At 40.4% G+C, this 25,000-nt stretch overlaps 1 protein-coding gene across 5 annotated transcripts in view; it reads left to right on the top strand.

The window, feature by feature from the left end:
- The window catches only part of esrrga (estrogen-related receptor gamma a), a 145,244-nt gene that overhangs the window by 53,411 nt on the left and 66,833 nt on the right, over positions 1–25,000 (top strand). For 2 of the 5 annotated variants that reach the window (XM_056373848.1, XM_056373839.1), the window contains exons 3-4: positions 13,426–13,513; positions 24,934–25,000. The exon at positions 24,934–25,000 is cut by the window's right edge and continues 92 nt beyond it. In XM_056373848.1, coding sequence (XP_056229823.1) covers positions 13,458–13,513; positions 24,934–25,000 — 123 coding nt within the window. In that variant the 5' untranslated portion in view covers positions 13,426–13,457. Of the gene's footprint in view, positions 1–13,120; positions 13,518–24,933 lie in introns of those variants that run through there. The other 3 variants (XM_056373859.1, XM_056373872.1, XM_056373868.1) reach the window with 2 other exon arrangements.

Here is a 25,000-nt window from a genome sequence, read left to right as displayed (position 1 = left end):
GCATATCCTATTAATATTAGATGAGAATCATTTGTATCTGAGCACACCATTGACCTTAGTCTGCGGAGGCATGTAGAGTACATGTGTATGTGCGTGTCTGCACACTCAAACCTCAGCTCTCAGAACTTGTAATCGTGGATGTTACTGCGTAAGCAGAAAAGTCCCTTTGATTTTTCTCCCCCGAAATTTAAAAGACCACAAAAAATTCAAAGTGAAAGAACCTCAGCAGTATGACTGCATCAGAAGTCAACTTGAATGCCCTGTTTTGATGATAGCTTCAAGAATATGGTGTTATATGAGGTAGAAAATTGTATCCATGCTCAGTGGCTAAGTTGTGTCACCAAGTAAAATACACAAAAGTGTACATGTAACTGTGCTGGCTGGGATCTCGGGATCATCTTCCTGTATCATCAGACTCTACAGGCCACCATACTGACCTAACACAAACTGACACAAGAATGGTTTTGTTTCTACTCCGTATTTGCTGGTGTGGGGCTCTTGCTCTTGTCGTAGCTGGCTGCTTGTGCATTGAAGAGGTGCATGGCAAAAAAAAAGGATTTTTAAGCAATTTGTACAATTTATTGTCACACACAGTAGATAAACATGTCACCTAAATGCTTGGTAGTAAATGGAATTACCAGGTTACACCAGAATATACACTTTCTGTCTGATACCACTTTCATTTTGAGCCTGATGAAGCCTGTGATATCTGCGCTGTTCCAAGATTCATTTAAGCTGTAGTGTGTAAACTGCTTAGTGTGTGTGTGTGTGGTGTGTGTGGTGTGTGTGGTGTGGTGTGGTGTGTGTGTGTGTGTGTGTGTGTGTGTGTGTGTGTGTGTGTGTGTGTGTGTGTGTGTGTGTGTGTGTGTGTGTGTGTGTGTGTGTGTGTTCAGGCAAAGCTGGGGTCTGCAAGCTGATGTCAGATTGTAATTGAGTAACTCTAGTTCGAATGTATCTCCATTAGCTCTCCCTATCAGTGTGAGCTCACTCTGAGCCTCTAATCCACCCAGTGTTGTTAACTCTCAAGGATCGGCAGGGAGACTCCCAGAATCACAGTTACAACATATATGTGTGTAATACAGTATTCAATCATCTGAAAACATTACTTCTGTGACAGAATTTTAAAAATATTTTAAATAATATTGATATGAAGCTCATTAAAGGGTAGTTTCATTAACACTACATTGCTACAAGTTGGTAAATACGACTCTGTCTGAGATAATGCAGGTATTACTCTCCTGGTCTTTTTTGATTATGTTATGGATAAATTGTGCAGAGCAGAGAGGTCCCATAAAGTATACTTTACATGCGTTTTGTAATTTGCTGCAGTAATCTTTGTCGCTGTCATTGAAGAGGTGTTCAGTGTCGGAGTACTGTAGCTATTACTCAAAGGTTGATTATGAGAAAAAAAATGTCTCTCTTGCTCTCTCACACACTCACTCTCTTTGGTGGGTGAACAAAAGATATTTTGCTATCATATTTGTTTGTTTGTCTGTTAGAAAAAAACCTGCAGATGATCAGTCAGGCTGTAAGCTAACTGCGCTTCGTCAAATTTATTTGCAAGAAAAAACAATTGTGAGCAGCGAAATGAAAACCCAGATTATGTGGTAAAGTTCAGCCACAGTTTTTCTGTGCAATGAGGGGTTATTCTGGATACTATGGCTATGGTTACTTCAAGTTTTGCTTCCATATAAAGTGGTATAATCTGGCTAAGGTGTCAGTGTGTTGCAACCTCTGTCATCACCAGATCACTTGTTTTTTGCTATGTTGTTGAATTCTGTTTTAACATGTGAGTACAAAGTTATCATAACTGATGGCTCCATTGTTTTGATTGGTTGTGATAAATAACTTTCCTTTAAGGACTGGCACCGGTGACCATTCTTATTTTTAATACGAGTTCCCAGAAGTTCAGTGTTTCTTTAGAACGATGACCTTACATGAGGAATACCTGAGCTTTAAAATACAAACCCGCAACTGACAGAGGTACTTTCAAAGATTAAAGTGAGACTTAAATGTTAAGTTCTTTTGTTAAGGTGGGATCCATCTGGGGTAAGACTAGGTTTCTATCTATAGATACTGTATGAATCTGTATGTGTTTTGCTCTGTGTGTCTGTGTGTGTTTGTGCGTGTGCTTTCAGTGTGTCCTCTATGTCCCTGCATTGTTCCCCACATTGTTTTTCTTCACAAAAAGTCATAGCCTGACAAGGTGCTGCGCGCTGTAAAAATTATGCCTTGTTTATACGTATTTATTTCCCCTTGACAGTTTAATTATTTCTGGCCCCATTGGAGGAAACCACATAAAAAACTCCCCATGTTCATACAGATTCTAATTAGGAATGCTGGGAAATTAAAACAGAGTTGTTTCGAAATGCTGTCATTTTTCCAGGGCCTCATCTTGGAATTATGTCTCAATCAGCACAAGCGGAAATAATTACTTGCATACCTTCTAACTGCCAACATTTACCAAATGGCAAAGCAATTTACAGCCATCATGGCCCGAGAAGCAATCATTGGGCCAACTATAAATTCACAGGCCGACGGTTTGGAGAGCAACATTGGAAGGAAGGGTTATTGTGGAGAATTAGAGAGAAAGGGTGGAGGTCTGTCTTTCTACCTATGTAACCCCTCAGTCTCTGTCCCTTGTTTTCTTTTTTCTCTTCCTCTTTTCTCCCACTTGAATCCCTCTCTTTCCTTCCTCTCACCAATCATTCTCACCATTTTAACTCTCTTTCTGCTTCCAGACCTCCCCACTTATGTCTGCATCTTTCAGGTTATTTTACAGTGAACCCATAGCACCAAGACACACACATACACACACACACACAATTCTTCTCAAATGGAGGCAGCACGACGATTAAGTGATTATTTCAACACACACCATTAAACACACTCATTGCAGGCACAGACATAGACAAAAGCACAGATAAAAACATGAGCACAGACACTTAAACATCCGCACACACTGGCTTTAAAGTAATTACTCACACACGTCATTAGACACAGACACAGATGAAGTGGAGTGTGTTTATGTTCTGTGTATCTTGCAGTGTGGACTATTGTAGTCCCCTCTACTCTTTGGATGCAATAATATCATCCATCTAGTATAACAAATGAACTCATTTTCACCATTTTACAGCAAAGGGAGTAAAATAAGTACCGGCAAGCAAACAGCTAAATGACAAATCTGCACCTGAAGTTTGAATGAAGCTGTTCACATTGACAGCAACAACAAATACAGTCAGTATGTAATATTAATATATATATATATATATATATATATATTACACAACTTTTCCTTCTCAATAGCACTGGACTAGTTTAGAATATCAAAGTTGAATTTTTACTATTTATTTGTTTATTTATATTATTCAGATATTGTCCTAGTATGCTTCCTCCTCTGAGCACACTCTCGCTATAGTATTCATGTCTTCCCCACCCCTCCCCCCCCTAATCTAACTGGTCACGATTTTACCATAACCTGACTATTTGGTTTGTTTAGGTATTTAACTGAGGATCAGAAGAGTCATGCTCTGGAGGACCCTGCTTATATGGGACTTAGCCTGTTGATGAAGATTTGGAGTTTATGTTCATTGAGCATTTGCCCACTTTAGTCATCATGTTCTTCTCACTTCATGGAAAAATGGTGAATCAATTTTGATAAAAGGCTGTTAGTCAGTTTTCTTCATGTTTTGATGGTTGGTTAGCCTGTTGATGCTATGGGCTCTCTCTAAATAGACAGAGACATTCTTTGCATATAGCTAATTAAATTACTTCATTTTAAGCTGTGTAATGTGTATGTGCATAATACAATAACTGTCACCTTTTCATCACTTATCAAGAATGAATGTGACCAGTAGCCAGACAGCAGGTTTAGACACCAGATAAAAAGAGCCATACACTATGAAAAGCAACCTAGCTCATTGTTGTGCTATCCTGATCTGCTACTTTAGCTTAGCAGTCAGCGATGGCTTCTCTCTCCCTCTCTCTCTCTCTCTCTCTCTCTCTCTCTCTCTCTCTCACCTTCTCACTTTTCAGCTCGTCTTTGATCAACAAATTAACTTGTTCATAGGATTGTGTAGAGGATTGTGATGTTTATTACGATTTTGTCAATATCTGCTGCCTTAACTTTGACACACAGCTCTGCTTGTTCACTGAAGCTGCTCCAGTCTGTTCCCGCCTGTGTCTACAGGAGCCATCAGCGTGATAGGCTATTACTTGTGACATGTAACCAAACAGATGGTGTTGTGGGTGGGACATTGCTCAAGACCACATAGTGGTGACCACAGCCGGGGAGAGGCCGCTGCATCAGAGCCAAAGCAGCGCGTTTTTAAATTTTGAATTTTAATTTTTGAATTCAATCTGCAATTGGTAAAAGAAAAATAATGATTCAAATAGAAAGTCAACATCTAATACTGACATTAGATCGGTCCTTAATAGGTCTATTTAATGTTGACCTACTGATTGTTGAATTCAGCGAGAAATATCTATAACCTCCACACACAAGGACAATAGGTACAAATCAAATACCCATGTTCACCAGCTTGAAACTGTCAATTGATGTTGAGGTTAGACTTCATATTTTGTTGTCCTTGAAAATCAAATTTCTCTCTGTAGGCTTACCTTTCCCCTCAACACGTCACTCCCCCCTCCTCTACTTTTGCTGTTTTATCCCTTTCCCCCTTCATCTCTTCTCTCTCTTACCGTCTTTATTAGTAGTGGAATTATTCACTTGGCTTGCACCTCAGTTTGAATAAATTGAGTGTTGAACTATTGGAGAGAGGGGCTTTTTTGGCAGGCATACATTTGTGTCTGAGTATGCATGTGTGTTATGTGTGTGTTATGTTAACAAAGAGACAGCACTGAGAGACGACTAATCCCAGTGGAATAGCCCACTCATGTTCTGTTTGAGAGCGGCGTAATTAAAAGAGCGTACCTCTCCGAAGTCACCTATTTCAATACAAAACACTGCTTTATACAGGCACGCAGGCAGCGAGACACACACACACACACACACACACATACTGCTGTGTGTGTGTCTCGTGCTTTCTTACCCAGGCAAAACTCACTCTGTATGTAATTACATCCCGGTTCTAATTTATCCCTGGGAATATATCAAAACCTGAGAATGAGAAGGAGGGAGGGAGGGAGGGAGAGACTCAGTGGTAGCAGTGAGGCTCTGAGAGATCATGAGGTCAAGAGAATGAAAAAAAATAAGGCCATGGTGAAAAAATGATTATTTGTTTTATTGTCTAATACCCAAACATGCTACTTTGCCATCTGTGTCGTCTCTCAGTCTGTCCCCTTCCATTACATCTTCTCTTTATCAGTACACCACCTTTTCCACTTTTCCACCTCTCCCCATTGTAAAAGTTGTTACAGTCTTTTTTTTCTGGCATGTCCACTCTGGTTTTCCAAAGTAATTGAAGACATGCTCCAAAAAAGATGGATGGATACAAACAGTTGATATTTGTGGTGAGACAGTGTATCCCTTTCGTCTGAGAAATATGTTGTTTGTAGTGTGTTTGTGCATGAGACAGATGGAGACATCTTGAGTGTAGAATGGAAGCTGGTGTGGAATCTCACTTGGGCTGGGAGGATACACACATATATGTTTCTCTGTGCACACACAGTATTTGGCAAGAACAGAGAATACGGACATTGACTGAATGGAAATTATGTACACACACATGCACACAGAGACACACTAACACACATTTTCAGTGTTGACATCTATCATGCCTGCCCTGTCTGTCCACGTTTGATGAGGTTACACCTCAGTCCAGCCCAAAGCCTGCCCCTATTGCCTGTCCCCGCTTGATGAGGTCCCGCCTTTCACTCTTTGATGAGGTGCGGTCCAGCCAACCTTCAGTCTGACCACTGACAGGATGGCAACCGCAACTGACCTGGTGTGTGTGTGTGTGTGTGAGAGAGTGTGTGTATTTTTATGTGAACAAAATCTTTTATTATTGGTATCCATTGAACTTGATGCAGTTGCACTGCTGTAGGTTACAGCAACATTTATTATCTAAAATACCATAGAAAAGCTATTTACTTGTAAACTCCATTTTTAAAACAAGGATACAGGAGGTGTAAGTGTGTATTGGTGCTTGTGACTACATCTAACTACATTTTTATGTAACAGTCAAATAGTGAAAGCATGTGAAAGTTTAAAGGAGGCTAATGATCCCTTTTTATAAACGCTAAGGTCACCTTCTCCATATGACTCTCTTTCTCACCCTCTTTTTGTCACTTAATTATACACATATTCTCCCCTCTCTCTCTCTCTTTCTCCCCCTCACTCTGTATCTGTCTGTATCTCTCTCACACACACACCTCTGTCTTCCTAGCTGTGAATCCTGCCTGACCTTTGTATGGAATAACAGAACTGTCACATGTCTCTCTGTTCTAAAGAAAACACATCATACATCCACTAAGATTAAGAGCATGTGTATCTGAGTCCACACGTGACTGTGTGTGTGTGTGTGTGTGTGTGTGTGTTTGTGTGTGTGTGTGTGTGTGTGTGTGTGTGTGTGTGTGTGTGTGTGTGTGTGTGTGTGTTTGTGGGTGGGTGGGTGGGTCAGGTCTGTTGTATATATATTTTGTATGTCCCTCTCGAAACTGCAAACACCTCCACACTCTGTTACACTGTACTGTCTTGGAATGATAGGATCGTATGATTGTGTAAACTTTAATGTGTTCTGTGTGTGTGTGTGTGTGTGTGTGTGTGTGTGTGTGTGTGTGCGCGTGCGTGCGTGTGTGTACATGCACCCTCCTCCAAAGGTTACCCAGACAGAGTTTTGGTGACAGGCTCCAGAAAGCCCCCTAAACCCAGCAGCTTTTCCCAGCAGCTGGTGCTCTCTCCTTGGCCTTGATCACCATCACTACCCCTTCCTTCCCTGGAGGTGCCTGGGTGTACACACACACACAGACACACCTACACGCACACTCGTGTTCAGACAAACTCACACACACATGCACAGAATTAAGGAAGTGGAACCAAGGCCATGACATCTCAAAATGTTGTCCAGTGTGACAGGTAATTATGATTGATTTATCCATCAATTATTGTTTTTACCAGCATCTGATAAATATTGCATGTTGGTGTTTTGGTATAAAAATGTTGATTATTTGACCAAACTGAATGTTTCCACCTGTGCATCTGCTCATTTACCATCTAAGCATGTGTTCTACAAACAACCCAAAGCCCCTGAGTGAGTCAAAGCCATGGGATCGTTTGTGGAAGATGAAATACTGAAAACCTTAATTCATCTGCAATAGCTACCAAGTGTGAGCACAATATGCATATGTAAGATAGCTCTGTGTGTGTGAGCATTATACAGTATTCAGTACCTTGTGTGTGTGCTTGACTTCTGATGTTTCTGTGTGTGTGTGTGTGTGTGTGTGTGTGTGTGTGTGTGTGTGTGTGTGTGTGTGTGTGTGTGTGTGTGTGTGTGTGTGTGTGTGTGTATGTGTGCTCTTACCTTTGTGAGGACCGAATGTTCTCACAGTGAATGTAGAGCAGGGGAACCTCTTTAAAGTCTGAACATTTTTAGTTGGTACTTCCTTGTTATTTCTGAACTGGGGATTTGGGCTCAGTTTACAGTCACAATTAAGGTTATGAGTAAGTTTAAGTCAAGTACTGAGATAAGAGTTGGGCTTTGATTCAAAAATCATGATATTTATACACATTTGTTTGTTAATTCTCTACTTTATATAAACCTAAATTGAAAATAGAGACACTTTTATGAATAATTTATAATATTCAATTATATATACATATATATATATTATTGAATATTATATATATATATATATATATTATTTATATATTATCAATTCATATATCACTGTGTTTTTGTATTTGAATTCTTTGTTGTTGTTAAATTGTTACTTTCTTCTTTTGCATGAACCAGCTCTTTAAAAACACTAATATATAGTCCTAAAAAGCAACACCCTTGAAAACATGGATAAACACACTCAATCACTCACACACAGCCGGAAATGAACTGCATCTAAAGTGTAGTGTTTATCTAATAACACCTTGTGACTGTAGAAGCCTCACTGCTATTACACCAATTGGTCACTTTGGTGACAGAGGTGTCTTTTTGGGTCTCCAGCTCACTTTTTCCTCCCTGCTCTAAGCTTGTTGCTCTCTCTCTCTCTCTCTCTCTCTCTCTCTCTCTCTCTCTCTCTTTCTTTCTTTCAGCTTCTCACCCTCCCTGTTTTTCTTCTCTTCTGTTTCCCTCTCTGGCTGCTGGTAGCTGGTTGGAGGACCAGGCAGGGGGTCTGTGGTCAAATTGGCCATTTCCACACTGTGTTCTACTGTACCTGCTGACAGAGCTATCAGATAACTTAACTCCATCTCTCCCGCCCCTGCTGGCTGTGTGTGTGTGTGTGTGTGTGTGTGTGTGTGTGTGTGTGTGTGTGTGTGTGTGTGTGTGTGTGTGTGTGTGTGTGTGTGTGTGTGTGTGTGTGTAAGGATTTCAGGTCCTTTAATTTAATTGGATGTCATAGATGAATTTTTACTATCGGAATGCTTTTCGAATGTACGATGCTTTACAGATAAACACACAGACACACTCATACAAACACAAACACTCATGCGCGCACACACACACACACACACACACACACACACACACACACACACACACACAACTAGTCTCTGTGCTGCAGTTGGCTGTAAACTGACCAGAGTCCATAGCTCCCTCTGTTGGCTTGTGGTGAACTACAATCTCTCTGTGTTGGCTGCTCTCTCTCTCTCTCTGCCGTTACAAAAGCCAAGTTGAGTATTCTATGGATTTTTGTATTTTCTTTTCAGGTCTTTTTCTGCTAATGTCTGAGAAAGTGTTTACCTCTGATTTGGTTTACAATGTTTATCTGTTAAAGTTGAAATCATGTTTAATTTTACTCTGCTGTATTACAGGAAGTTAATGACACAAACAAGTTCCTAAACATCAATGATTAAATGTTAATGATGTGATATTTGTTTTTTTGTTACATTTTATTTCTAAAACGTGAATTGTGTTAATGCTAATTAAGTATTTAATGCAGATTTGATGGAATATGCACAAAAAGGGCAGTTGGTAAAACTGCTAACAATTGATTATTACAATTGATGCAATTCAGTTCTCTTGAATTTTAATCAAGTATGATGAAATTCATACACTGACTTTCATGAAGTTGGTGGAACCAATTATCTTAACATTTTCATGTAGGCTTAACTTCATTGTTAGTGTTACAGTTACTGTATACTTTTAAGTTTTCTCAACTCAAAATACTAAGTAGTTAACCTGTCTTACAACAGCTTGGAAGGATTTTTATCGAGTAACATTTTTTACAGTGAATTAATAATTCAATTTGATCTAATTATTAATAAATGTCAATACAAAAAAGCACCAAGTGAAATTTTATTATCAACATAAAAGTCATATTTCTGTTAATCAGTACAGCTTTGTTTGCAGTTTGGCCTCAGTCTGGCATACGTGTCGATGGGTGGCCTGAGGTCAGCTGCTTAAGTGACCATCTCTTGAATTTGTTAAAGACTGTTTAGACCAGCACAGACACATACACACACGTACACGCACACATTGCCCTGAATGAACTTGCTGTGGCCTATTGAGTGATGTGATTGATGTCACTGAGATAATTCTTCTACAAATGTCAACAGGCTGCCACCACAGGGTCAAAACACACACGCACCATCACAGGCAGAAGACAAGGGAGAGATCAGCACTGTACAGTGTAGTGCAGTAGCTTTCACATAGTGACTGGACTGCAGAGACGATGCAAACAAGCCCATTCACCCATGCATACAGTTATTATTTAGGGTGATATTATACATTTTGAGTGGGTTTTTGGTATGTACTTTATGTGTAAACACATATGCACACAGGTGTGAACACACCAGGTATTTCCCAGCCTTTTACCATAATACCTTTGCGTTTAAGAAGTTTGAGTGGCAGCCGGGTTCATCCAGTGTGAGAAAGAAGTGGCCTAAAGGGGTCACTGTCAACATACACACTGACCAGGAGCCAATTAATAGTCAGGGGGGTGGGTGAGGGGGGGTGGGGGTCAGAGAGGGAAAAGAGAAGCGAACCAGAAAAAGAGAAGGAGTTACGGTTGTTTTTCGTGCAACTTAACACACTGAGGTTTTGTGACAGCATCTGTAGATTTGAAATACAAGATTGAGAAGATTCAGGAACATGGAAACTTTTAAACACAGCTCTGTTTATAGTTTTGTGTGTGTGGTATAGGGATTTAGTATTTCAGCATAGTTCTTCCATATTTACATAATAGACAAAAGCTTTTTAAAGCATCACTAACGGCACATACGCACAGTGAAACCTGATCCCTAGATTTCATTCTTATGCCTTTTATGTTTTTGTATCAAACACATTGCTTCTTGTACTAAAACTGACAGTCAGTGTCCTAAAAGTCACTTCCTAACACAAACAGCATAAATGCATGAATTTCAGAATGTGAAACTCAGCTAAGAAAAGTGCCACTGAATATTTTCAAAAGTAAACTGCCGCAAAGTATTGTCTTCCATAAATATAGGCAGTTTACCACAGACAGTTAAATTCACGTTTTTCAAGCAGATTTCAACTTCTGTGTCTCTGTTTGTAGTACAGTCCTTAAATAAGTTCATTTACATATATTACAAAGTCTGGCCCTATATTTCACAATGTTTTTCTTTTATGTTATTGTAATTATTTATATTTTTAGTAAACATAAATAGAATATTATTTAATAACAGCATGTACTTTCTATGAACTAATGCAATCTGAAACTAAGGGAGACAAGAGGATGTGGAGGGAAAGGGGATGATGCTTAAATGTGTGAAATTAATTTTCCACAAACAGATTTCATATTTTTCAATACATAAATCTGTGCTCCTGCATCTTAAGCGCTCTACACATGTACAGCAATAGCAGGTGTGTGTGTTTGTGTATCTGTGTGTGTGTGTGCATGTTAGAGACAGAGGTTTTGGTAAAGGATTTGTTTGCCCAGTAGTGACGGCAGCATTGATTCACACTCATCTTTGTCGATGCTTATAACCCCCTGGATACATCATAACTGTGTGTGTGTGTGTGTGTGTGTGTGTGTGTGTGTACATGAACCTCATAGCATCCATGTATACACGCATTTGAATACATGTCCCTCTGTGGAAACGGCAAATGTACTTACGTACAATCAACATCTGTCAGTGAGTGTGTGTGGTGTTCTTGCAAATGTCATATAAACTCATTTCTTTGTCTTCTAAGTTGCTCCTAAATTCAGAAACTGGTCATCTATAGGTTATTCTGATTCCGCATATATAAAGGCAACTTAAGCAAGTTTCTGTGGGATTATTTTCACATCTGTATCTGTAGCTTTGGGTGTCACTTCAAGTTTCTCTCTTTTCCTTTTTGTTTGAGTCGCATTTGGTTTTTGGTTGGTATTTCAGCGCTGTATATTCTATGATAATCACTATATCCACTGGCTTGCTTGGTTAACAGGACCTCCTGAGTTCTCCATGTAGCTCCACAGATTCTTTATCTGCAAACAAAGTCTGTATGTACATCCTATAGTGGGAATCATCGGCCTATCCATTTGTTGTTGTCACTTTAAGAGAGAAAAAGGGTATAAGTAATAAATATAAGGACATCCTACTGTCAGCCAACAAAGCTGAGGTGTTGCACGTCTGACTGTGTGTTTAAACATGTTTGTGAATGTGTGTGAAAGAGAGAGAAAGAAAGAGGTTGTAGCTTCTGTTGCGCACACACACACACACACACACACACACACACACACACATACATCAAAGCAGAGATTGGTTTCAGGAAATGTTTTATTATCTGTTCACTTCCAAAGCTGCTAATCACAACCACTCTCTTTCATCTTTGCATCCCCCCCTTTCTACCCCCCCCCCCGATCTTCTTTCTCTCTATCTCCCTCACTCCTCCACACTTCTCTCTCCCCCCTCCATCCTGTGTGCTGGGGTGTCAGAGTGTTGGAAAAGTAAGAAGGAAAGGAGGAAAAAGAAAGAAAGAAAGAAATGTGTGCATCACTGTGGCAGAGCAGATCTGAGTCTCTCTGCAGGTTTCCCATTTTCCTTTTTTAGAGAAAAGACCCTTCCCTCTCTCCTCATGTTCTCTGTCCTCTGTCTCCTCCTCTCTCTGAGACAGAGGGGCAGTGAGCTAATTCTGCTGGAGAATCCCTCTTGCACTGACAATACCCACATTCCAAGGAGTTAGAAATATTGGCAATATTGGGAATACACAGCCTGCTGGTACTGAGATGGCAGGGAGCTCAACAAAACAGCAAGCAGCAGGGAAAACCTTGTCCCAATCATTCCCAAATCATTCCACAACAAAGGACAAGGGCCCTGGAATTGCCATAATCCCTTATTTTACTGCTGAGCTGTGATGGGCTCTGCTGTGCCTGTGCCTTTGCCTGTGTGTGTGTGTGTGTGTGTGTGTGTGTGTGTGTGTGTGTGTGTGTGTGTGTGTGTGTGTGTGTGTGTGTGTGTGTGTTTGCAGTGTGACACTTTATTTAGTCTTAGGGTTTGGGGTCAAGCTTACACTTTTTCCTTTGATCTTGTGATTCTCTGGATTTGATTAGGGCAATTTTGTGTTTTGTGACTGAGCTGACATGAATCCATATTTTCTACCTGGAAAACATGGTGCAACTTTGATTTCTAACCTCTGCTGTAAAGGTTTTTATTTTTATTTTTTTATATTGTTAGCAGGGAATCGTTTTTTTCACATTGTGTTCTTTAAACATTATATGTTTGCTTTGTTTTGTTTTGGGTCACAAGAAAGAAAGAAAGAAAGAAAGAAAGAAAGCGGGTTGTCTCGCTTTAAATCTTCCCCTCACCTGTCTCTTTCTACTCTCCGTACCCTCCTTTCCTTCCTCCCTCCCTCTCTTTTCCCTTCTATCACTCTTTGTCTGATCCCTCCTTCTCCACCTGCTCTTCTCCCTCTCTCTCTCTCGCTCCCTCCTTGTCTCCACCCCTTACTCCGCCTCTCCCCGCAGCCATTGGTCATGCATCCACCAATCACAGCAGGACCCGGGCCTGAGGGACTGCATATGCAAAACGCTGCTTAATATTCATGAGCTGCTATCGGGGCTTTAAGTCGTTGATTAGGACAGCAGCACAGCTTTCCGTCCCAACTGCCTGGCTGGCTGGCTGTGTGTGTGTCTATAGCCCCCCTCTCCCTGGCTCTCACATAGACACGCGCGCACACACACGCTCCCTCACATCCACACACACAAGCAGAGCCGATCAGTGCAGGCAGCGCAGCGCCTGGTAATTGTATTGCTCCCTCCAAGCGGAAGGAAGGACCGAGAGAGAGGAAGACCAGAGGAAGAAGAGGAGAGAGAGGAGAGATATAAAAACTTTGATTTTTTTAAATTTTCTTGTTCTTTTTTTCCCTGGAGGAGGTTGACATGACAATGACCCGGTATCGCCGATGGATTTGGTAGGACACCCGTTATCCGAGTGTTTTTTAATGCACTCTGAACAAGAGTAGGTAAATTTTACCTTTTTAATCTTATCCTTTAATTCATCATTCAACTTGTCATTGTCATTGTCTTCACTCTGTGTGTGTGTGTGTGTGTGTGTGTGTGTGTGTGTGTGTGTGTGTGTGTGTGTGTGTGTGTGTGTGTGTGTGTGTGCTGGTATGCAGCGGAGGTGGCCGGCACAGCTTCAAGGTTGTTTCTGCTGTCAGGTAGCACGCGTTCAGTGTGTGTGTGTGTGTGTGTGTGTGTGTGTGTGTGTGTGTGTGTGTGTGTGTGTGTGTGTGTGTGTGTGTGTGTGTGTGTGGCTGCAGTATCCGGACAGAAGCTCTTACTCAGTGGGCAGAGGAGCGGAATTTCTGTCCCTCCACCTGGGAGCAAGACATACCCACAAACACACCTGCACACGCACATACACATGCACACACACACACACACACACACACACACACACACGTCAATAGCAGAGACACACTTTCTCCTTCACTTTCTCTGTTTCTAAAAACATTGTTTTACTTTGCGGCAAACTGTTCTCATGACGAAACATCAACTCTCAGTTAGTGTGTGTGTGTGTCTGTGTGTGCGTGCGCGCGCGCCTGTGCGTGTGTTTATGCTTGTGCATGTATTTTTTAAGTGTGTGTTTGTTCAAGCAGAGAATCAGCGAAGTAACAGGGCATTGGGGTTACAGGAACAACGTGGAGAGAAGGGCCCATAAGAGAGGAGGGAGGAGGACAGGGGGAGAGCTGCGCTCTTAAATGCCAGAGGAGGTAGAATTTCAGACGGGCAACTCAGCGTGTGGCCCCGCACAGGAATTAGAGACAGTTAGACACACACACGCGCGCAAACACACACACACACAAACACACACACACACAAACAAGTGATTGCCGCTGAGCTGCTCCTTTTGCCAGTGCTTTGCTCTTTTAGGTGTATGTTGAAGATACTGTTCAAAATGCAGATGAACTGAATGGCGGGGTGGACAGCAGTGTGTGTGAGTTATTGTGTGTGTAAGGCTTGTTTTATGGAAATACAAAATGAGGCAAAAATAAACTCATTATTGAAGAATGGTAGTATACTAACATACACAGTTCTCCCTTTTTCAAACATTAAAAAAATATGTATTTATCTAAAGAGATGAATGTAACTCAGTAAGTGACTGCACCCTCTCTGCATGCAGCTATGAATTCACTCATCTCACTGACACTGTAAAATTTGCATTGCCATTATAAATGCCAGAATTTTCAATGTCAATGTGTATAGAAATAAAATTATATGTGCAGGTTAATTTTTTTCTAAGTGGACATGTCTTTATAGTAATTGAATTAAAATGCATTACTCCGAATCAAAGCCACAGTTGAAGTGTCTTCACGGCAGAAAGTCGGAGCTGGGGAACTGAAAGGACAATGTCAAAGCAGAAGCCAGTGCAGAATGATATACTGATGTGTTTCCCGAGCATGGCATTCTTCACATTTTTAATGAAAGCTGACATTTTTTGTGTGCTTTGAAGCTGTCTCACCTTTATATGTGTCTGTGTGTGAGACCCCCTCACCCACACAGCATGTGGAAAAGAGAGGGACATTTTTAAGAAAAAAGGAAATAAAACCAATTCTTTACCAGTGAACTTTAGTTAATTTTAGAAACTACATTTTGGTAGCCTGTTTCAGTTATGATTAGATTTGCAACAAATAACTGAGATTTGCAAATGTCTAAAGAGTGACCCCTTTGCACATATTTTTTTCTTTAAACATTAATGATTAAAAAACACATAAAGGGTTTTTAGTGATTATTTGAATATCAGCACAATGTGATAAAGCAGGCTTTTAGTGAGTTTGAGGTTTTGATCTTTAGAACGACCTTTTATAGTGAGCATGCTGATTTCCTTTTGTTAATCCAACGACTGGATGTCCACAGCAGAGTCTGAGTTCAGTACATTTCCGATTATAAGGACTCAACCCTGTACACTGTATCTGAGCAGTCTGTCTGTGCGTGTGTCTCTCAACTGCAAAACAGTGTGGTGTATTTTAGGAAACAACAACAGTTGTGAAGTTGTTGAGACAAATACAGCGACCACTGGGTTTGTGGGTTTGGTCCATAATGGGTGAAGAAGCGTGAGAGCTGTGTTTAGACATCATTACACTGTACTGACCAAAAAAACACACTTTCATGTCAGACAATTAGCCTGCTTTACCTGTGTGTGTTTTTGTGATTGTATGTGAACTGGGACCACTCAAACATTTAAAAAAAACAAAAAAAACCCCTCTTGTCCATTATTTCACCTATCTGCCTGTCCAGTCCTTCATCTGTCCATTCATTCATCCATTGATCCATCCATCCGCCGTTCCCTTTTCTCTGCTCAGGCTTCCCCTCCTTTGCTCTCAGGCACTGCTTTCCTACACTAATTAAAATATTAGGGATAATGATGATCATACCGATAATAATAATAACAACAACAAGTACCGCTTAAGCTGTTAACATAATTGCATTCCCCTCATGTCACCATATACATACCATTTGCATATAATTAAGATATATTAAGTGACTTTAGTGAATTTGGTGGTTTTTGTCAGTGGGTGTGAGGGAGACGGGTGGTGAGAGTCGCACAGCGGCCGTGCAGATCATTCAGGCGAAGGTTTGCAGTGTGAGAGACGAAGAGAATAACAAGGCAGCAAAAGCGATTTAAGTTTGAATTATTTTCAATCATGATTTTTGTCTAGGTTTAATTATTAAATTATTTTTTTCAATTACATGAGACGTTAAACAAATACATCTGTTGAAATTTTTACATGAAATTCAAAATTTCTGTTCATGTTTGACTGAATAACAGTTGGTGCATATTTGAAATCAATCAGTCTGCCAGGGAAAATTTAAAATCGATCACACTTAATGCAAACATGCCAGAAAAATACAAAATCTTTTAGTTATAGTGATATTTATTTTCTACTTGAACAGATTTAATGATTAATTGGGTGCAAAAGACAGCGTTCAGTTTTCCCCTGCAAGTATTAGAGTGTTCATCTTATTGTGTACAGAAAAATTTCATTGTTTCAGTTAATTTTGGAGAAATACCTTGACCTTGAAGATTTCTAAATGAATTATTTCTTTCTGATTTTTCCTGGTAACATAATCTAATTTAGGTGAATTAACTGAAGAAAATGTCATTTTTGAAACTTGAAGGCCGACCGTTTCTGCTTACACTCTGCTATTTCAGAATATCAATGAGTGCTGAGACAGTTTTTTACCTAAAACACAAATAAACCTAAATAATGCAGCTTTGTAATAATGTCCCAGTTGCTTAAAAAAGATAATGATAGTTCCTTTGGTGAAGAAAAAATCAACATCTCTGTTATTGATGAGAATGAAAAGAAATTATTGCTCACTTGCTGAAATTAAGATGAACATATTTTTACATTTATTTTGGCCTTTTACTTTTTTGTCAGTCACTCATTTTTTTTCTCAGGCCATGAGGGAGAGAAAGCAGTAGAGAGAGAGTGAGAGGTAAAGCTGACTGGAGGGAGGGAAGGGGGGGTGGGCAAAGAGATTGCGTAAATTAAAATCCTTTTAATCTCCTTATAAAATCATTTACTTAATTCATCTGTCAAAGCATGTCAATATGTGCCACACTGATTTGTTGGCTGTGCGTGTGTGTGTGTGTGTGTGTGTGTGCGCGCGCGCGCTTGCGTGTGTGTGTGCATTTGCATCTGTTTGTTGTCACGCATGGGTTCGTGCCTGCCCATATTTTGTGTGTGTGTGTGTGCGCACGCGTGTGTTTCTTTTTGTGTGTTCGTGTGACCCATTGATGGCCTGTGCGAAGAAGTGTTCTTCTTCTTTTTGTCTGTCTGTTTGCCTGTCCGTCTGTCCCTACGGCATTCCTTGTCTGTCAGTTTTTGCATTGTCGAAGTCTGCACACACGCACAAACACACCCGGAAACACACACGCTCCGCTCATGCATACGGCGGCGTCTCTCTCATGTGAAGGGTCCGGGCATTCCAGTGGTAATTTAGTCCCCTAAAGAGTGAGGGATGCAATGAGAGAGACAGACAGAGCAAGAGGTGGGAAGGGAGGGGGGTGGGGGGGTTTGCTTTTGTCTGACACCAGCACTTAGGGGTCCGCTGGACACATATGTACGCATGAACGCACATGTGCATGCACACACACATGTACGGAAACGCACACCCTTACACACATACAGCAATGAACTCACACACATTTTTCAAGTATTTGCAGCTAAAAAGTAAAAAATGTAATTACACTTTCACACCTGGACTTACACACAGGTGCAAATATTTAATACACACTATCGCACCCTCAAACTCACAGACACAGAGATGACAGAGCAAAATGGGACGAGCCTTGATGATGTGAATTTCTCTGATTTATGCTCGGTCCATCAGTGCTGTGTGTGTGTGTGTGTGTGTGTGTGAGAGAGAGTATGTCATGGGTCAGTGATGGCCTTTATGTGTTGAAAGAGCAGTAACAGAGACTATACCAGCTGTGACACCCACACACACTCACTGCAATTAGCCATTACACCACACCGGTGGTGAAGCTAAATGTGGAGAGAAAGTGAAATATTGTGAGAGGCAATGCCGCTCATCTCTTCTCATCTCTTACCCCCCACCCCCCCACGCTCTCATCTTCTCATTCCTTGTGTTCATCATCCATACATCAAAATATGTATTCATTTATTATTACTGTCACCCCAATCTATCAAATCATTTATGCTTTGACTAAGAATGACTCCTTTTACTGCTCCATTCTGACTTTTCTGTCTTGCTGTTAAGCCTACCTTTCGGTACCTTTTAGGTACCTTCTTTTTTTAGGTGTGTAGAGAGATGCAGAATAAAAAGGGAAGCTTCTTTGTGAATGGATAAATTTGAACTCTGTGTCAAAACCATGGTATTTTCCCACTTTTGTGATTTTTTTCTTTATACATATCTGTATGGTTTAAGGGATTATTGACTTTCCTTAATTTATGTCTAATTGTAGAATTGGTATGGTCACTGCTGCGGTTTTAATGATTTATGGTAAAGGAGTTGCTAAAATGTGGTTTCATCCGTTTCTTTGAATAACTATTGAGCGCACGTTAGATCCGGCTCACCAGTGTATGTATACGTGTGTGTGCGTGTGCGCGCGTGCGTGTATGTGCCCATAGTGTCGTGCTCAAGGCTTCTAATGCTGCCTCTCACTCCTAATGGGAGGAGACAGCAGAGACTGGGCCACAATAAAACAGATTTAGATGGAGAGGTGCCGTGTGTGTATGGGTGTGCGTGTGTGTGCGTGTGTGTGTGTGGTGGTGGTGGTGGTGGTGGTGAGGGGGGTGTGGGGGGTGTGGAAGAGTGTATCCATGAGTTAAAGAGGATCGAGAGAATGATGCAGGTTCAAACATCTTGTCTGTCTGCACTTCCCCTATGCTGCGCTCTTCCTTTCTCTGTGTCCATGGGGAGAGCCCTATAAATTGGCCGGTTGGGTAGTTCTCTCCCTCTACATGCCCAGGCCCATGGTATGATTAAATTGTCATTGTTTCAACAGTGTGTGTGTGTGTGTGTGTGTGTGTGTGTGTGTGTGTGTGTGTGTGTGTTTGTGGTGGGGGGGTTCAAAAAGACAAAAAAGGAAAGATACAGTAGAAGGGGAAAGAGATGGATACAGAGAGAGAAAAAGAAATGAATGACCATGCCGCCTTCAGACTGACAGTGAAATATTCCTCTTCTCATCCTCCCATCATGCTTCATGTGTGTGCCTGATGGGGAGAGAATGACAGCCCAGCCCACCACCCCACCCCTCTATTTAGTTTTTATTATAGTCTGCCTTTCTTTCTCTTTTCTTTTTCTGTTTTCTCGTCCGTGCACTTACCATCTCATTTGGCATAACTGACTTTATCAAATGCACCTTAGTGTATGAATAAACTTGAACATTCGTTATGCCCTCTCACTAAATTTACTGTACGGTCAAACATACAGGCGCTTAACAAGAGCACATCTTTTCTGAATCAGAGAATAGGGATTCAATAGCACATGAAAAGTCTCACACAGTTACAGCTGCATTTCGAGCAACATTTGCAGGATTCTTGTGGTAAAGAAAACAGAAAAACTAGTTTTTAAATGTCTTCTGTTTGTTTCATTGCTGCTTATAGCCCCTAAACTTTAATTGAAGTTCAGCACCATAGATAGAAGGATTCAACATTACATGTAATCTTTAAAATGAAACACATATTTTATTTAAAAAAATTGCAACAGGAAAGAAGTTTTCTTAACTCTGGTTAATGTTCTGTAATCATTTGAATTTCTGTTCTCTCTCAGGTTTTCACTGATGTAATAAGGAGTTAGTTTTATTATAAAAGAAAGAAACAAAACTTAGTCTCTCAATACGAATAAATTGGTTCATAATATGCACCTGTCTGTATAAAATGCATTTAAGTTTATTATATCTTTTACATTCCGTGACGTTTTTTGTGGAAAGAGAATTGTCTCCGACTCATCTGTCGAGGATACAAAGCAGCTCATTTTAGAGGTTTTTGTTTCAAGAGAACAAACAAGCTCAACGCCGTTCCTGCGCCTTCGCCCCACAAATAGTCCCACCGATTCAGCTTTGGGACAGAACTGTACGTGTGTGTGAAGATGTCATTCACATGTTCACATACATTGTTGTGCACATGTGCAACACTGTGTATCCGCCTGTGACCATAAAAGAAAAATACATTTGTGGGTAGGGCCCTTATTTCTGCAGCTGCGTTCATTGTGTGTATTGACTCTGTGTCTGTGCTGGTGTGCACTCAAATTAACTTAAGTTGCACTTGTGACACTTAAAAGCCAAGCAGCGCATTTCATCATCATAATGTGGATGAAGGTTAGATGAAATATTTGACATAAGCTTTAGATTTTCAGAAATAACAGTGTTTTCAAATAGGAGTGCCACAATTGGATTTTTTTCAACATAAACAACAAACAGAAAAACTTGTCTGACAAGATAAAAGAGAACAAGCACATCATAATACAAGGTGAAAACCTTTTTATTTGTAATATATTTACATACGAATGAATATATTGTATAAATTAAACACTTCTTGTCCTCATGAGTGACTCTTCTACGCAGCTGATCCATACTTTTCTTCACCTCCACAGATAATTTGTTTCCTTTTTATCCCTATCTTCCTTCACCATTCACCCCCCTCCACCCACACACACACACACACACCCACACACACACACTCCTCCTCTCCTTCCCCACACGCCCCTCCCTTGTGGAGCTGTCACCTTTCTGCACCCGCTCAGTCCCTATTAAGGCCGACAGCCCATCTGCCGCCTGCCCCGCTAACGGCTCCCGTCGCTAATGCTAACGCACACACACATCCACATCCTCTCTGACACTCACAGGGCTGTGTCGGACCCCACCTGCCCTGATGCACATGCATACAGAGAAACATACTCACACACTTCTGTATGAAAATGTGTGTGTTTGCTTGTTTTATGTTAGGATCATTTTAACACGTCTGTGTCAGACTCTTTCTATGAGACTTAATTTCCCATTTAAGACATTACGTTTACATTTTAAGCAAGTATGTGACGTTGTTGCCTTTAATAACTGACAATATAGCCTATATACTCAATACAATTAAACTATACAATACTACAATAGAGCAAGTTATAAGTCATATCCCAGCATATTTTCATGGACCCCAGTAATTAAAAAACAGTTCAAGAGTGACAGTTTTACTGTTAAGAAGCAAGAAAAAGAGGAGAATTAAAGGATTATAGATTTTCTTTTATTTTACTTTGCTTTGTCTGGTTTGTGTTATTGCATACGGTTGTAGTAGAAAGTGTGTATTTATGCTCTACTTAAAGCACAGGAGGTGGACTTGATCTCCTTGATTCTATTTGCCATAATCCTGCAAATACGTTTGTTGTCTTAGTTCTTTGTTGGGGCATTTATCAGTTTTCAATGTGCAACTGTGTTTATGAAAATACGTGTGCATATTTATGTATACTTATGATACTTATTGCATATGTGACTATGAGAAGACATCACACTGCCCTGACTAGAGGGGTAATTAGGTAGGGCAGTTGCAGCCCTGTGTGTTTGTATGTGTGTGTGTTTTGTGGCATTTGCTCCCTTCAGGGATAGGTGCGTTTTGCATTAGCAAGAATGGCAACTGTCTCATCAATCACTGCATCACCATGTCACACACACACACACACACACACACACACACACACACATACTGTGTCATGGTCATTATGTTCACAGATGGGCCAGCAACACATGAGCGAGTCACTGAGCATCAGAAAGACACCCACGATCTCCCTACTTTTACACACACACACACACACATGCACACGCTGCCACACATCCACAATGTGGATTTCTGTGTGTGTATGTGCGTATGTGTGCTGGTGCTACTTACATGTACTGACAGGAGCATGAAATAGGTTAGGTAGAATCACATAGGTTAATACTCCTCTCCTTTATTCTCTCCTTTTACTTCGTAAGCAGACATAAATATTTATGACCTGAGCTATTTATTTTATGTGTTAGGACTTGAATGGTTTTGAATAGTTAAAATGAAAGGTTTCTTAAAATAATCTGAAAGTATTTATCGTTATGTATTCGAGAAAATCTTTCATTTGTTAAATTTTCATTTTCAATTTGTACGTATTTAGTACTGTGCCATGTGCATATTTTTTCATGGATTGAACAGAATAACAGACCACTGTTAATGCCTGATTTAAATGATTGTCTGATGATTTGAAGATGCCTTTTACCCTGAATTGAATTTTCTAGAATGAATAAAGACATGAAAAAATATCCCATTACCTCACCATAAGGTATAATAGAATAAAACAGAATCTCTCTTTGTAATCCCCAACAGGTTTAGAGTCCCGGTTAATGCAAGTGACAGACTGGAGGTGATTTCAGAAAAATCCAAAAGCCTTTTCTGTTTAGCTAAAACATTGTAATAGTGATTTATCTCAGAACATGGTAAAGCATGAAATGATTCAAACTTAGGTTTTCTTTCTAAAGCTAAATAAACAAGTTTCTTCAGCTAATGTGCAACTGAACAGGCAGGGAAGGGGATTCAAACTAAGAGTATCACGTGCACATGGATGGATGTACCTTAGTCCAGTGTGACACCAGGATACTCCCCAATAAAAAAAAAAAAGCAGTATTAAGTGTAGCCTGTCTATATAGCATTGTGACACTGCAACCAAAGCCAATAAGTGTCTGAAGCAGAAGCAGCAGCAGCAGCAGCAGCAAGATATCGATTCCTCCTATTCACCAGAGTGGAACTAAAACCAACATAGTACACACCCTGGCCCTCCACCTCTCACTGAGCCAACCCAGCTCTGTGGATGGAGGGATGGCTGTCAGACGAGTGATTGGTCTGTCTACCTGTCTGTCTACCTGGCCCTCACCTTAACAAGAACCCACAGTGGGACATCATGACACACACACACAAACACACACACACACACACACTCACACACACACACACACACACACACACACACACACACACACAGATGCACGCATCACTAATGTCTGTGGTGGTTGTTTGTGTGTTAAACACATGCCTATCAGTTTGTGACACATGCCAACATCCTGCTCTGTTTACTGATACACTGTTTCTGCGACAACACGTACACACAGGAATGTGGTACTGACAGGAAATAGAAAGACAAAAAAAGAAGTAATATTATTTTATTTAGAACCAATTCAGCTCCGTTGTATGGCTTAAAATGCTCCCAGATGGTTTAGTTTGATGTCAAAGGCTTAATCAGAATTTTCCAAAACCAACATAAAAGAATGACTCTGTCAGTCTGTGAACTTGTTCAGCAAAGTTTCAACAATAAATCTGAATACCAAATGATTTTCCCCTTTGTAGGCCCATTTTACAGTAAGCAAGCATAATTATTTTAGCTTATCTGTCAAATACAAATGCTCAAAATGCAAAGGAAGCCTCGAGCATCGCCAGCAGGCATAGCTTATGCATTTTACATTATTTTAGAAGGATCACTTTATTACCAGTTGTGTTCTGACATCTGCTCCACAGTCTGAATCTGTGTCTGTATTTTATATATTTTGTCTGCCAGTAAGTAAGCGCTTTTCTTCCCATTGGCCCTGGTTCATTCTCCACCGATAGTTTTGTTTAAATGTAGGACGCCCAGCCTTATTCCCTGCTCCATGACGTCAACTATGAGCACTGTCCCTCTTTACTTTCACTCCGTGTTGTTTAATGAATTTGTTTTTTGAAATGGATGATTTTGATTCCATTGCCCGTGGTGACCCTATCACCCCAGCAACAGCTCTTCCCCTGACGACAGCGTAGGGTTTGATTGACATATAGCAGTCCCTCCTCCGGGGCTTTTATTTTTATATTCCCTCAGTGTGGAAGCCTTTTCCAAGGATAAAACTGGTAAAACTGCTCTGACCTTAAACACAGCAATTAACAGCCTGACGCATCCACCGATGCATGTGCGCACAAACAGATGTATTTGAAATTAGTTAACACACTCCAGAACAAAAGTCTCGTGTACTGGTTTTAAGTTGCAACCTGTCCTCTGTGCATCCGTCTGTCTGGCTGGCAGCTGTCTGTCTGCCTGTCGGTGTTGCTCTCAACACGCCAGTCTATCTTTCCACATCGTGGAACTTCGAAGTGACTGTTTTTTCTCACTATCTGCATACCTACCTCCCTCTGTCCCTACTGCATTGAGTAGTTGCATAGCTGTATAACTGTTTGTGTGTACTGTAGCTGTTTGTTAGATGTACTGCGGGCATACAGACAAGCATAATGAGGATGTGTGAATGTGTGTATGTGTTGTGTCCATTGCAGTCCATTGACTACATTTATAACATCTAGAATTTTCTTCATTTCTCTACCACTACTTTTCTGGAAGTTTTATCTTTAGCTTTCTTTCACCTTTGTATGTTCATATGTTTTATTAAATTGTATCAAATACTGAGAGATCTTTAATACATATTTTAGAGATGTTTATGTTTTTGTTTACTATGTACTTCTGTTCTGTCGGTTCCTCATTTGAACAGAAATAGGAAACTAGATTCTGGTACCAACAAATAGTAAATGTTAAAAAAAAGAGGCCAAAGTTTGGTCTGATTTTTTTTTTTTTTTTTCACATTTTGTAGATTAAAGTCTTCTTTGCATTTTTTATGCAATTTGCACTATTTTAATGTCAATCCAACATTGATTTCTGTCCTTTTTTATAATGTTCACATTTAAAGAATTTCTGTCTTTTTTTAAACAGCCCTTTTACTTCACAATAAAATAGTTTGATAGTTAATCAAACACCCTTTGTGTAGCATTAGAAAAGCCATGTCTCAGCTGCTCTTTCTCACCTAATGTTTCTCTACCTTTCTCTGTTACACTTGCTGTATTTTCACTGCCATCCCTCCCTCTCTCGCTTTGCCCCTGCCTACAGAATGAACTTATCGAAGGGGCCATTGGTGAACAGCAGCAGTGAAGATAACTCCAAGTCGACCTTTGGT

The sequence above is a fragment of the Seriola aureovittata genome, chromosome 1, assembly GCF_021018895.1.
Source record: "Seriola aureovittata isolate HTS-2021-v1 ecotype China chromosome 1, ASM2101889v1, whole genome shotgun sequence".
In the NCBI taxonomy this organism is placed as follows: Eukaryota; Metazoa; Chordata; class Actinopteri; order Carangiformes; family Carangidae; genus Seriola; species Seriola aureovittata.
Note: the sequence above shows the minus strand (reverse complement) of the source record. Positions and strands in the feature narration are given on the sequence as shown.